This window comes from Sturnira hondurensis, unplaced genomic scaffold (assembly GCF_014824575.4).
Source record: "Sturnira hondurensis isolate 20B ecotype Veracruz unplaced genomic scaffold, ASM1482457v3 Scaffold0024822, whole genome shotgun sequence".
NCBI classification, from domain to species: domain Eukaryota; kingdom Metazoa; phylum Chordata; class Mammalia; order Chiroptera; family Phyllostomidae; genus Sturnira; species Sturnira hondurensis.
This window is the reverse complement of record NW_028097453.1, coordinates 7,675,845-7,691,022: the sequence shown is the minus strand read 5'-3', so window position 1 is coordinate 7,691,022 and position 15,178 is coordinate 7,675,845. Positions and strand designations below refer to the sequence as shown.

The 15,178-nt window shown below is 44.7% G+C and overlaps 1 protein-coding gene across 8 annotated transcripts in view; it reads right to left on the bottom strand.

Moving 5' to 3' along the window:
• Positions 1-15,178, bottom strand: part of PDE4DIP (phosphodiesterase 4D interacting protein) — a 203,720-nt gene that overhangs the window by 173,222 nt on the left and 15,320 nt on the right. The window contains exon 1 of one of the 8 annotated variants that reach the window (XM_037038754.1): positions 2,605-2,952. The exons of the other annotated variants lie outside the window; for them this stretch is intronic. Coding sequence (XP_036894649.1) covers positions 2,605-2,624 — 20 coding nt within the window. The 5' untranslated portion in view covers positions 2,625-2,952. Of the gene's footprint in view, positions 1-2,604; positions 2,953-15,178 lie in introns of those variants that run through there. 8 annotated transcript variants of the gene reach the window in all.

Here is a 15,178-nt window from a genome sequence, read left to right as displayed (position 1 = left end):
TTTTTTAAAGAAAAAAAATAGGGTAGAAAAGATCAGAGTACAAAACACATAGTAAGGTTAAGTACTGTTACATGAAACTTTTAAAAAATCTTCACTGAAGACATATTTCCACTGATTTTGAGAGAGAGAGAGAGAAACATCTGTGTGAGAGGGAAACACTGCCTGGTCACCTCCCACGCTGGGCCCACAACCCAGGCATGTGCCCTGAGCAGGAACCGAACCGGCAACCCTTTGCTTCACAGAAGGTCACGCCAACCAACTGAGCCAAGAGTCTAGGGCTTCGTGAAACTTCGTCTCAGTTAAGTATGGGAGTGTGCTTGGTTGCAATGTAAATATAGTTCTTATTGTGGGCAGGGGTTAAAACAGAAGGGTAAAAAGAAAAGTGTGAGCATCTGACTGTTCCACTTCACCAATATTTGGTATTTTCTGTATTTTTTCTTTCATCCCGATAGTGGTATAGCAATGTGGTTCTAATTTGCATTTCCTTGATGTCTAGCGACATGGAGACCTCGCTGCATCTCTGTCCTCTTGAGATCCTCCTTATAAGCACTTAAAAAAACTACTTGGCAGCTTCTACTAGAGCTGAACATGCATTGCCTACCACCCAGGAATTCTCCCATGTATTTACCCAAAGGAAATGTATACTTACATTCACCAAAAAACATCTACAGAACTGTTCATAGCAACACCATTCATAAGAGCCCCAAACTAGAAATTGCCCAAACGCTCACAACAATAAAATGGATAAGTAAATTTGACATATTTACACACAATCGAAACCTACACAGAAGTGAAAAATGAATGAACTACTACAACTACACACAACAAAGTCAAAGAATCCACAAGCATAAGACTAGGGGAAAGAAACCAGACACAAAAGAGTACACAGTGGATAATTTCAGTCACCTAAAGTTTAAAACGAGGCCAAACTAATCTGTGGTGTTAGAAATCGGGACCATTTATCTGAAGGTCAGGAGGGCTTTAGGGGTGTCGCTAATGTTCTCTCTCTTTTGACTGCCCGTCACATAGGCAGACGTGGTTTGTGTTAGCTGGACTACAAACACGTGACTTGGGATTTTTCTAAATTATCTCTGCATGTGTATGAAATTGTTATATCTAAATATAAAGTTCAAAAAAGTTAATATTTTTTTTCTGTGTGAAAGACACACAGAGAGCAAGAATCCCTGATACTCGCTCTCATTACCATCAAGAGGTCATCATGCCTTTGCCCGAATAACTCCAGGGTCAACCGTCTATTTACCGCCCTGGGAGGTCACTTGTTAGAAGGCTTTTCCCTTACTTGCCTCCCTACAACTTGCTCCATAACTTGCCTCCCTACAACTTGCTCCAACCGTGGTTCTGTCCTCCTGACAGATTCCAAATAAATGAACTCCCTCTACCACTGGCTGCTCTTTAAATGTTTGAAGGAAGCTACTACATAACCCCCTCCCCAAGTCTTCACTTCTCCAGACTAAAGAACCCATGTCCTCCAATAGCCCCTCAAGGTATGGTTTTCGGTCCCTCTTATCCCTTGAATGCATTCCTTCTGTCTGTCCAGTGATGCCCAGAACCGAGCACAGTCCCCCTCCCCCCAGAGGGGCCTGAGAAGAGCAGAAAAGAGCAAAATCTAGACTCGTCACTTGTAAATCTGGACAGTGTACTTCTTCTCATCAGCACACCCTAAAGCTTCAATTCACCCTTTCTTTCAAATTCACATTGTAGAGCTTACTCCTGTTGAACAATTAGCTAAACATCTCCAGGTCTTTTAAACAATTATGGTGAAGCCCACATTTACTCTCTGTGGTTGTCCAGCTTCCGAGCTCTCTTAGGACGCAGAGCGCTCTCTGGCCCCATCCCAATTCTCGGAAGTGGAGTCTGGAGGTGGAGTATCTGCTATGGAAACCCCTCTATACACAGTACCTCTACCTGCCTTCCCACTGAAAAACCAAAATGCAGTCTTCCCCTCAACACCGCCTCTTATCCCTGAGTGAGCTCCATTCTAAAGAATATTTGGAGGGGGTGGAGAAAACACAATTTCACCAAGCATCTCCAAAATATGACCTAAAAGCAGGCAGTCGCCCTGGTCTCTTTCTCCTTTCCTCTCCCAAAGTCAGCTCCAACCGAGACTCTGGAGATGAGCGTCGCTGGGCTCTGCTCCCTCAGCCCTTTGCTTTTGTGTGACTGGCTCCTGCAGGAAGTTGTTAGAAAGGAAACGTGGCAGGGTGAAGAAAATGTGACCTTTTTCAAGGTAGCTGAAATCAAAGGTATCTCTAAAGAGAGACCTGCGGGAATCCCTCTCATCTGTGGAACGAGGAAAAGACAGACAGCCATTTCTACAGAAACTCCCAGGCAGCCTCATGGATATTTTTAACACCCGGACGGGGCGGAGAGGAGAGTCCTGGAGCAAGGACGCATCAGAGGCCCGACCATGTGCAGGAGGACCAAGAGGAGTGGACTGGGAATCAGGGAGGGCGAGGCGGCGAAGGAGAGCAGCTGTCCGAGGCCCCTAGTGGAGAGAGGCGCCCTCACCCTGCAGGCTGGGGGTGGGGTGGGGGTGGGGGAACCCCAAATCCCGGACGCGGCGAGGAGCCGCGGCTCACCTACCTCGTCCACGTCTGCTCCATTTTCCAGGCACAGTCCTCACTCCCGGGAGCTGCTCAGCCGGGAGTGGACGCAGCCTGGGAAAACGAGAAGCCTTGCCCACGAATCTCCAGTGCAAGAAGCTGCAGCCTTTTCCTCCCCAGCTCCCTGCTTCTGTGTCCGCGAAGAGTGAGCTCTGCTCCTGCTTTTTTTTTTTTTTCTTAAACCCGATTTGACGTGGCCAAACCTCCAGCTAACGGTGCGACGGGCACAAGGGAGGGACTGTTCTCAGTAGGAAGCTGGACGCGGAGCGGAGCGGCGCCCCGAGCTGTTTGGGAGCCTCGGCCAGAGGCAGCGCAGGCTGAGACACGACTGGCTGGCACGGGTGGCTCGGGACCAGCTGAGCTGTCAACCGCGAGAGGAGGCGGGGCTCCGACTGCCCGCGCCCAGGGGCCGAGCCGGTCCAGGTTACTCGCCGCCCGAACACACCCTCCAGCCTACCGGCCTTGATGATGGTGGCGGAAGGGCAGAGGTCTTAGGGGACACAGCACCGAGTCCTCTGTCCCTCGCCCACCTCACTGAGGAGGGGCTTTGGAAAAACCAACGGTTGGGAGAATTTAGAGAGAAGGTCCTCGTGCGCGGCTGCATCACCCCACCCACGGGTATCGGGGCCAGAGCTGGTTGTAGGAACGTCTCAGGCGCAATCCCGGCTGAATGCATACGCACAGCTAGATGGCCAGAGGATGTGCTGTTACTTTCCTAGATACCTGACACGTCAGCCCCACCATTAATTTGGGGACAGGAACCTTCCTCGGCAGGGGAAGCATCCCAAGGAAACCCTGCCGTCGCATCAGCTGACTCCATCTCACACATCCTGGTCCTACGGTTCTACTCCAGCTCCCGGGTTTCCGTTCCCTTGCAACTGGGAGGCAACTGGGCTCTACCCTGGGCCATCTATTTATGAAACAAGGTTTAAACAAGTCAGATGCGCTATAATTAAAGTGCTTACAGCCCCGAAGCTCCTTTTTAGCTCTAAAATAAAACCTTTTTATTATGTGACATAATCACTGTTATTATTAGCATTACCACTGACCTTTTTTTAATTTGCAGAAAGCTTTATAGTGCCCACATGTGGCAGTGCCAATTATTATTACTTGTTTCACAGATGATAATTTGATACCCAAAAGGCTCCAAGTCTCTGCTAAGGCTTGTTTTCCACACAGTGTGGCCCCAAAGACACGTTCTATGAAGATCAGACCAACGACGCTTCTTCAGAATGAACTGGTTCTCTCAGGTATCCTGGAGTTAAACTCACAAGGACCCTAGCATGCCCAGAATGGGTGAGATTGTAGGGAACTTGTATTCTTGGGGAAAACTGTCATCCTGCTTCCCATCTCCTGGAGTAGTTCTCCTGATTATCAGTACGTTACAGGGACTGAGAGGGCAGGGTAATATTAAGACATGTGAGGGTTCAGAGTAATAGTCATAAAAGCCCATAGCATGGAACCCCCCTTAGTTTCTACCTAAGGCCATAGCACTCTTGAGCTTAGGCTATTTCCAGGAAACATTTTAAAATATGTAATGACACCAGGCTCACAGGCCACCTGTTTTGAAAAGAATCTTCTGCTGCTTCTGAAGGGGGGCGGGGAGAAGAGGAGGACAGGGAAAGTCAGGTTTCCGTCCTCCATCTTCCAGTTGGTGCTATATTTAGTTCTGTCTCAAATCAAATTATGGGCCAGTGAGTTTGGAGAGAAACTGTCTACATGCACTGCACTTAAGAAATGATACATTCACTAGATACAGTGTGGGGGTCTTGGAGATGAGGCCAGAAAACAGGCTCATTTATTTTTAAAATTACTTTTTTTACAAAGTTCACAATATGCTCATTGTAAAATATTTGAAAAAAAATACAGACAAGAATTCAGAAAGTAAATTACCTATAATCCTTGGACACAATGTTAAAATTTGTTTAATTTCTGTCCAGTCTTTTTAAAATATCCTCTAATCCAAACAGTGACTCTCTTACACATATTAGTATATTCTTGAGAAACATCTTTGTTTTTTTTGAGTTAAACTTATTGTCAAAAAAGAAACTTCCATTATATTTTGAAAGAAAACTATTCACCCATGTACCTAAACCTCCAGCACAACTGCTTAAATTTCTCCATATTCCCCTCTAGTCATTATCTATATATTACATTTCTATTAGTAGAATTACAATTACAACTTAGACGTAAATTTATATCCTCCTTTTTTCACTTATTAAATGTTTGTCCATGCTGTTGGGAAGTGCCCATATTCATTATTTTAATGGTTGAACATTATATAATATCAATATAATCACAGTTTACTTAATATCATCTTATTACTATATAGCTATACTGTTTCTAATATTAGGCCCATAAGCAATACCTTATGGAAGTATTGCCTTTGTTGTTTTATTCTTTGGAAGGCATAGAAATTTTATGGTAAAAGAACTAATTTTATCATCTTACATGACCTCAACAGCACTAGGACTTATTGTTCAATATTTTTGGTTATTTAGTAAGTAAGATATAATTTGAGAGTTATGATATTTTAGACATCTATCTACACTCAACATCATGTCACCTTACTTTCTATTTCTCAGAATACCGACTGGTAAGTTCTTATTTCATATGCCTACTTGCAAACCATTGTCTGTAGTAGTTGGTCATCATGAAATCTTGCTGTATTGAGTCACTGTATAATATACAATACATACTACATTGTATTAGTCACCTCTTTGCTGCTTAACAAAGAACTCCCAAATCTCAGTATTGTACAACAAATATCCATTTCCACTCAAGGATCTGTGGTTCAGGTATGAATTGGTTCAACCTGGGTTCAAATCTGCTCCATGTATCTCTCATCCCAGGACCCACACTGAAGAAATATTACCTGGGAAATATTCTTGCCATTCTTTCACAGGAGTGAAAGAATATTGGCAGAGACTTGTGATGTCTCTTAAAGTCCTTGCTCAGAACTGTCCTTTCTGCCAAATAAGTCACACAGCCATGTCCAAAGTCATTGGTGCAGAAAAGTGCACTCTGCCCACTCTGCCCATGAGTATTTGTGGAACAACGATACAATCTACCAGTTAATGCTATGTCCTACTTCTTGGCTTTTTGTTAAGCTTTTCTCTTTGCGGATACATGATAACTTTCCCTTCTCCACACCATTTAAAGTTAGGTGTGGCTTTTGGCCAATGAAATATAACTTCCTTTGGCCATCAAAATGTGAAAGGAAGTCTCACATGGCCACTTCTAGGTAGAATGCAGAAGTTTTTAAGGGCCAGTATACAATAGGCAACTGTCAGTTTCCACTGTTGTATTAATCCTTGAAGTGATATATGTCAAGATGAAGTTTTCATCCACCTGGGTCTCTGAGTGACCCCAATGATCAGTATTCCTGCTGACCCAATTGAATGAGTAAGAAATACATTTTTTGTTGTATTAAGTTACTGAAATCTGGGTATTTGCTACTGCAGCATAACCCAGCCTATCCTGACACATTGTATTTTATTTTTGAATTCATTTTGAGACTGAGGCAGAGAGAAGACTACAGGTCCCAGTGCTTGTTATGTATAAAGTCACATATCTTCCTGCTTGTGTCTCTCTCCCATTTTTCTGGATTAGCACTCACAGAATCGGGGTAGATGATGTTGACAAATTAAACCAATTATGTTATTCTTTCCTGACAATACTCACTACTCTTGAACTGGTCATCTGATTGTGCTTCAGGAAACTTTTTTTAAAGATTTTATTTATTTATCTTTAGAGGAGAAGGGAAGGAGAGAAGTATCAATGAATGGTTGCCTCTCATGTGTCCCCTGCTGGGAACTGGCCTGCAAACCAGGCATGTGCCCTGACTGGGAATCGAACCTCGATCCTCTGGTTCGCAGGCCCATGCTCAATCCACTGAGCTACACCAGCCAGGGCAGGAAATATTTGAATAGATAATAAAGGGACATAAAATAGGAAGGTATCTGTCTTTACACTCAGCTGCAAATATTCCAAATGTACTTTAACCAAGTGTTAAATTTTTCTGTACCCTTTCTCTTTCTTCTCCTCCCCCACATGATTCTGGGTGAAAAAGGACTATTAATCATAACGTGGATACTCCATGAATTATAAGGAAGTAATAAAAATAACCATGTCTCCAACTTCTGGCCAAGATGGAGGCACAAGTAGATTCACCTTGCCTCCTCGCATAACCAAAAGGCAGACAGTGACAAATTTAAAAACAAACAATAACCAGAACTGCCAGAAAACCAAATCGTATGAAAGTCAGACAACCAAGGAGTTAAAGAAGGAATGCTCGTTCAAATGGTAAGAGGGATGGAGATGGGCAGCCAGGGTGGACAGGACAAGGCGGCAGCTGGAGGACCAGGTGGTCCCATATTCATGTGCAGATAAACTGGGAGGAACAACTGGGGAGCAAGACAGACCACACAACCCAGGGGTCCAGCACAGGAAAAGAGAGCCTCAAAACCTCTGGTTGTAAAAACCTGTGGGGGTTGCAGTGGTGGGAGAAAGTCCCAGGCTCACAGGAGAGTTTGTTGGAGAGACCCACAGGGTCCTAGAATGTACACAAGCCCACACACCTGTGAATCAACACCAGAAGGGCCCAATTGTGGGAAGTGGGAGAAGTGACTGAAAGCCAGCAGAGCGCCGAGCAAGTGGTATTGCTCCCTCTCAGACCCCTCCCCCACATACAGCACCACAACTAGTGAGTTACCCCTCAGTGACAAATACCTAAGGTTCCTCCTCATAGAATGTAACAGGCTGCTGAGACAAAAAATATGTATATATGGCCCAAATGAAAGAACAGATCAGAGCTCCAAAAACAGAACTAAACAATGAAGATAGCCAACCTACCAGAAGCACAGTTCAAAATACTGGTAAACAGGATACTCACAGAAATGGCTGAGTATGGTCACAAAATAGAGGAAAAAGTAAAGGCTATGCAAAATGAAATGAAGAGAAATGTCCAGGGAACCAACAGTGAAGGGAAGGAAACTGGGACTCAAAGCAACAATTTGGAGTAGAAGGAAGAAATAAACATTCAATCAGAACAGAATGAAGAAACAAGAATTCAAAAAAAATGAAGCGAGGTTTAAGAACCTCTGGGACGACTTTAAATGTTCCAACATCCAAATCACAGGGGTGCCAGAAGGAGAAGAGAAAGAACAAGAAATTGAAAACTTATTTGAAAAAATAATGGAGAACTTCCCCAGTCTGGCAAAGGAAATAGACTTCCAGGAAGTCCAGGAAGCTCAGAGAGTCCCACAGAAGTTGGACCCAAGGAAGCACACACCAAAGCACATCACAATTACATTACCCAAGATTAAATATAAGGAGAGAATCTTTAAAGAAGCAAGAGAAAAGGAGATAGTTACCTACAAATGAGTTCCCATAAGGCTATCAGCTGATTTCTGAAAAGAAATCTTGCAGGCCAAGAAGAGGCTAGGAGGAAGTACTCAAAGTCATGAAAGGCAAGGACCTACATCCAAGATTACTCTATCTAGCAAAGCTCTCATTTAGAATGGAAGGGCAGATAAAGTGATTCCCAGATAAGGTCGAGTTAACGGAGTTCAGATCAAAAATATGAACAGTAAAATGACAATAAACTCACAACTATCAACAATTGAACCTAAAAACAAAACAAAAACAAGCTAAGCAAACACTTAGAACATAAACAGAATCACAGAAATGGAGATCACATGGAGGGTTATCAGTGGGAAGGGGAAGGAAGGAGAAAGGGGGAAACGGTATAGGGAAAAGCATAAATGGTAGGTACAAAATAGACAGGGGGAGGTCGAGAATAGTATGGGAAATGGAGAAGCCAAAGAATTTATATGTATGACCCATGGACATGAACTAAAATGGTGGGGGAGGTGGGGGATGCTGGTGGAAGTGAGGGCGCAGGGCAGAGGGGAATAAAGGGAAGGAAAAATGGGACAACTGTAATAGCATAATCAATAAAATATATTTTTAAAAGGAGAAACATAACTTTAAATGTATTTCTCTGCATAATTTTTTTCTACCTACTTATCTCAAGTTTAATTAAGAACTTCACTAATAAAAAGAGAAAGGCAGAAAAAATAACCACGCCTGACGTATTTTTCTACATTTTCTCCTGAAAGTGTTGTATGTACCGACACCTTTCATCCTCCCCATAATGTACTGAGGGGGCTCCAATGATCTCTGTTCTGTACATGACCACCGTGGAGCCCGGGCAGGTGAAATATGTTGCCTGAGCTCACAAAGCTGAGATCCGAAGCCAGTTTAGCTCCAGAATGGCATGCCTAACCACTCACTGTGCACACCGCTTCCCTAATTTTGACCCCTGACATTCGCCGAGACTTAGCAGGACGCTGTCTGCAGCACCTGTCACTTCCCTGATCAGCTGATTCAGCCAACTCCGCTAGGCAGCAGACGTCTCCTTTGCTCCTCTCAGCTCCATGTCCGTCTCTGTAACCTTGGGCTTACAAAATGTCCTTTCCAGACAGAGAGGAATCATTCTGCAATTGAAGACAGACTTTCTGTGGTAGATTAAAGATGACCACAAACTCCTTCCTCTTCTCCTACTGAAGGTGAAATCTAATTCCTCTCCCTTTAATCTGGGTTGGTTTTAAGGACTTCTTTGACCATAGAATGCAGTGTAAGAGATGTTTTGGGACTGCCACCGCCTATTCAGAAAGAAGCCTTGCAGCTTCCCTGTAAGACTCTGGGAGACTTGCTTTTGAAGCCCTGAGCTGCCAGATAAGGAATTTCCCTGCTAGAGAAACCATGTGGAGAGGCCCTGAGACTAAAGGAAGAGAAGAGGGAGCCCAACGGAGCCCACCATCTAGCAGTTCCCACCAGGTGCACGGGATACGAGCGAAGCAGTCCTGGACTCCCCAGATCAGTCTAGCCATCAGCTGGACATAATTAACCAACCCCAGCTGTGGTTATATGGAGTAAGTTTGCCCTTCTGAGTCATGCAAGAATTACTGACTCCCCAAATCATGAGATACACTAAATGTCTTCTGCGTTATGCCATAAGTTTTGAAGCAGTTTACTAAGTAGGACTAGATAACTGAACCAGCTTTGGTACCTGTAAGTGGGGTGTCACAGTAACAAAACCCTAAAATAAGTGGCTTGACTTTGGGTCCTGGATGCAGCAGAAGCTGCAATGGCCACAACTGGGATGATAACTTCGAATGCATACAATAATTCTGACACATTCTCAGTGGAAGGACACTGAGGGGAATATGGAGAAACTGTGAAGGACGGTGAAGAAAATGCTACTGGGAGCTGAAAAAAATGATCTGTGTTATGTACTGGCAGAAATTTCGCAAAACCATTACCATTGGAATGTGTAAAATAGAGGGGCTAAATAGAAGGAAACATTCAGTTCTGAAGCAAAATTTAGAAGAAATATAAAGAGTCAGCACTAGATTCGAAAATGAAACCACTTCTTATCCCCAGCCTCTCCAGATACCAAAAGCTTTCAAAACAAGAACTACAGTTTACCCTTGAACAACACAGGTTTGACCTGCGCTGCTCCGCTGACACAGATTTGTTCCTCCCTGTCATCAGAGAATGTGGAGGTTCCCGGTCAAGATGGCGGAGTAGGAGGACGCTGCACTCATCTGCTCCCATGACTATGTCAAAATTACACCTAAATTATACGACAGTCAACCTGGATAACCATCTGAAGACTAGCTGATCATAAATGTTATAATTAAGCATATAAAGAAGAAGCCATGCCAAGACTGGTAGGAGAGGCAGAGACACAAAAGGAGCTGGCCCCATTCCCAGTGTAGTTGAGAGTCCAGAGAAATAACTCAGCTGCAGAGATTGCTCCTCCCAAACCCCCCCTCCCACTGAGGAACAAGGAGTCTCAGTCCCATGCCCAGCTTCCCAGCCCAGAGCACCAGTGCTGGGAAGAGGAGCCCGTATAACATCTGGCTGTGAAAATCAGCAGGATTCCATCCATAGGGGTGGGATGGAAGGTTGCTGAAACCACAGGGGCCCTCTTAAAGGGCCAGCACACCAACTTGCACACACAGGCACTGACCTTGGGCTCTGGCAGAGAGAAGGCAGCTCAGGGGATGCCGGAGGTGGACAGGGAGAAACTGAGTTGTGCAGCTTGGAAGTGAGGGTCGGAGGGATGGTGCCATCTTTCCTGTGTTGAGAGCCCTCCCCCCACACAGGCAAATCAGAAGCCGCATTAGCTTGGTGAGCTCCACTAACTCCACCCTGATGACTCCCTAAGATCCCGCCTTACTCACCCAGCCCATGGCCCAAAGCTCTCTTAGCACCAACCAGCCTGGACCTGCTCTGAAGCTTTTCTTAAAAACCTCTCCAGGGATTCCTGTCAGACTTGTAAGTTGCCTGAAACATACAGGAGAAACCGAACTGTGTGGCTTCAGGGCAAGAGCAGAAGGAACAGCTGCCATCGTGCCTGTGTTGAGCCCTCCTCCTACAGGCCCAGGGGTACCATCTTTCCTGTGCGGAGGCCCCCACTCTAGAACGCCAGATCTGAATCTGCTGTACTATGGACTCCACGAGCTCCGCCCTGATGACTCCCTGAGACTCTGCCGGACCCAGCTCGCACATGGCCCAAAGCTCTTTCAGGAGCAACCTGCCTGGGCCCACATTGCAGTCTTTCCTAAAAACTCTTGAGGGATTCCATCAAGCTCAGGGGTATGAGAGACATAAAGGGAGAAACTGAGTTGTATGGCACCAAGACGAGGGCTGGAGGGAGGGCCAGCCTGGTGAACTCCACTAACCCCAGCCTAACAACTCCCTAAGACCTCACCCTACTGCAAAGGTTCGCAGGCCGCAGGCAAATGCCGCTGGCCTTGGTGTCCCCTGAGACATCTGCTGAGTAGCCTCAGGCCCAGTGCTGGCACTAGATATAAACCTATATTAACCTGGTGAATACCATTTGCCTCTGGTGATTCCCTGAGACCTTATATCATCCAACTTGTGTACCACCCAAGGATCTTTCAGCAGCTGAGTCTCACAAGCAGCCAGTGAGGTGGTGGTAGGTCTTGGGGTACTTGAAAGTTTTGCTGGCCTGCACAAGTCCTAGTACCGGTGGAAGCCAGCCTCAATTCACAGCGTGCCCCTCCTGTGTGCATCCAGGCCCAGCACAGGCCCAACACAGGCAGCAACCAACCTCAGATTACTCTGTAGCCCCTAACAGAAGTCCCAGGCCAGGCACAGGCAGTGTCTGACATTGACCTGCAATGGAGTCCCTCCCAACAGGCCCCAGAACCAACATAACTGGTGGCTGGCTTCTGTATACAACAGAGCACAACTTGATTAGCTCCACTAGTGCCACACCCAAAGGGTAGTTTCAGCAAGCTCCAGACCCCACTGGGAAAAATCCCACTTGATGGTGTCAGCCCCTACACAGCAGCCCATACACTATGATTGTAGCCAGTCCTCACAGACAGTCAACCTGGGGGTCAATCCCACTCAAGGCTCTACTACAACAGGGGAGCATTCACAACCCACATGAGAGACACTCCTGGAGCGCCTGGCTCAGGTGCTCAGGAGACTCTGCCCCTGGGCCCCACAGAATGCCTACTGCATAAGTAAGGCCACACTGCCAACACTGGAGCTATAGCAGATCTAATTAATACACCAAAATAAACACAGAGAGGCAGCTAGAATGAGACAAAGAAATATGTTCCAAATGAAAAAATATGAGAAATCTCCAGCTAAAGAACTAAATGAAATGGGGACAAATATAGAGTTCAAAATACTGGTTATAAGGAACTAACAGGAAGAACAGATGAACTCAATGAGAAATTCAAAACAAAGATAGTAAGCATAAAAAAGAACATAGAAACACTCATAGAACATGAGAAAACACTCAGAAGTGAAGAATACAATGACTGAAATAAAGAATATGGTAAAAGGAATCAACAGCAGATTAGAGTTCAGAGGCAGCTGAGAGTTCAGAGGCAGCTGATGCTAATGGGACTTAATTTGTTCCCCCAAGCTAATCAAACTCAGAGGCAACTTGGTTACCTTAAGTTCATTCAATTCCACATTCGTTCAAACACAACACATATCCTAAGCATTGTGCTACGTATTTAAAGTCTAGCGTGGAAAGTCAGACAGTCAGTCATCCAACCGTAATACAAATCAGATTGTGTAAATGCTACAGCAAAGGTGCAGAGAGGAGCCTGGAGGAGGAGCCGGTCAATGAAGCCTGACTAGAGAAGGTATCATAAGAAGGTAGCATCTGAGTAAGGGCCCTGCCTGGTGCTAGGAATACAAACTTTATCTCATATTAGCACTGCAAAAGGTCGTGTTTTATTAGACAATCTGAATTTTCACTGTTAGAAGGAGAGGTGTTCCCAGCCTCCTCTGAGCGATTGTGTAGGGCCCGGTTCTTCCAGAAGAGCCGCACTGTGTCGTTGCTGACAGAGACAGGCATTACATTTCCTGCTCTGGAGTAAGTGACTTAAGTTGAGCCCCCCTCCCCCAACTTTGTCAATTTCCAGCCCTCTTATTTTGACAGGTTATATAAACTCTGTATTTTCGCTTCCTCATTTAAAAATAAAGTTAATAATAATAACTACCTAATAGGGGGGTTGTGAGAACACAAATAACGCATGATGTGTTTAATTTGTTGCCTAGCACAATTTTAGCATTCGATAAATCATAGTTATTTTTTATTAATGTTTGAATACCAGGCAGGATTCCAACCCTGTATAGAAGACGCGAGTTTTAACGTCAGTTTTGTTCCAAACCGCTCTCTAGGGCTAGGCCAGTGACCCGGGCTTGCCATCTCTCAGCTCTCTGATTTATCATCTGAGACCAAGGCACTGGCAAGGAAGCTGAATGAACTGGTTCCCTCACTACCTGGCTGGAGTTTCAGGGGCAAAAAAGTGGGTATATCCATCATCTTGCATTCCGTCTCTATCTCCCACCTTCTCCCGCAGTCTTAAGGACTCCGTGTGTGTGTGTGTGTGTGTGTGTGTGTGTGTGTGTGTGTCTTATTCAGACCCGTCTCCTTCACTAGTTNTTATTAATGTTTGAATACCAGGCAGGATTCCAACCCTGTATAGAAGACGCGAGTTTTAACGTCAGTTTTGTTCCAAACCGCTCTCTAGGGCTAGGCCAGTGACCCGGGCTTGCCATCTCTCAGCTCTCTGATTTATCATCTGAGACCAAGGCACTGGCAAGGAAGCTGAATGAACTGGTTCCCTCACTACCTGACTGGAGTTTCAGGGGCAAAAAAGTGGGTATATCCATCATCTTGCATTCCGTCTCTATCTCCCACCTTCTCCCGTAGTCTTAAGGACTGTGTGTGTGTGTGTGTGTGTGTCTTATTCAGACCCATCTCCTTCACTAGCTAGCCCTGTCAGCTGTAACAAAAACCTCTAGGAAAGACATTATGACCGAGCCTGGAGACAGCTGGTGGTAATTTACTCAGACAATCCCCCTCATTCTTTCAACACCCACTACTTATGTGCATCTGACGTGGGAGGAGGGGGAGTCATGCAAGAAATGTAGTATGTAAATTTCTAGGAAGAGGGTTAGAGCAGTGAAGACAGACTTGTGTGAAATTCCTCGATAATTCTCACTGCTTTGAACAAGGATATTGGGCCTTAAACATTGAAGGAATTGACGAGAAGGTTAGTAAATAAATTTCTGAAATCAGAAATACTGGAATAAATTGACAAACAGCTTTCCAGGCATTCAGGACAATGGCACCATCGCTAAAACCTGAGTCATTTTCCATGAGGGGACAAGCAGTTCCTGTCCGAGGCCAAGGAGCATGTCTCAGGCAATCTAGGCCACACAAAACACCCTCAGGGGTGATGACTAACTGCAGTGCATGATCCTGGTTTAGGGCTCAGACTGGATTCTGAATTAGGAAACATATTGATTGCTAAGGATAAGGCAGCCATACATACAGCTCTGGCTCCCACCTTTGTTTCTCACATCCTGCCACGTACTAGCCAGTCCCCAGATCAGTCAAGATGGGTTTCTCTGGATTTAAAATTCTGGCAGACACTGAGATCCCCAGGTGTCCGTGCCCTCTATAGACTGGACCTTAAGGATATATTTATATCTATGTCTATATCTATATCTATGTCTATATCTAAATAGAGATACACATACATGCATGCACACATATATGTTTATATGTAAAAGCTTCATTCATATAACAAATCAGTTTTTTAGAAATTAAAAAATTAAACATATGGCAAATTTGCAAAAATAGTACAGTGAAGTCTTGTAAATCCCTCACTTGATTCACCAATTGTTCACATTTTGTCACGTTTGTTCTCCCTCCCCCCAAAATTATTGATGACCCATTTGAAAGTAAGATGCAGATTCCTCACCCCTACATATTTCAGTGTGTATCTCCTAAGAATAATTAAAATGATTAAATTACTGTGATTATGTACCACCTCTTCTATGCCAACTTTTGTCACTATTAAGTAGAATCTGAAATGTTTGCACTGAATTATTTAATAAATATCTGGAGCTTTCCCTGGTAGACACTTGGCTCAAACCTGCATATCTAAGAGGGCTCATCAAAATAACTCCTAGGTGAA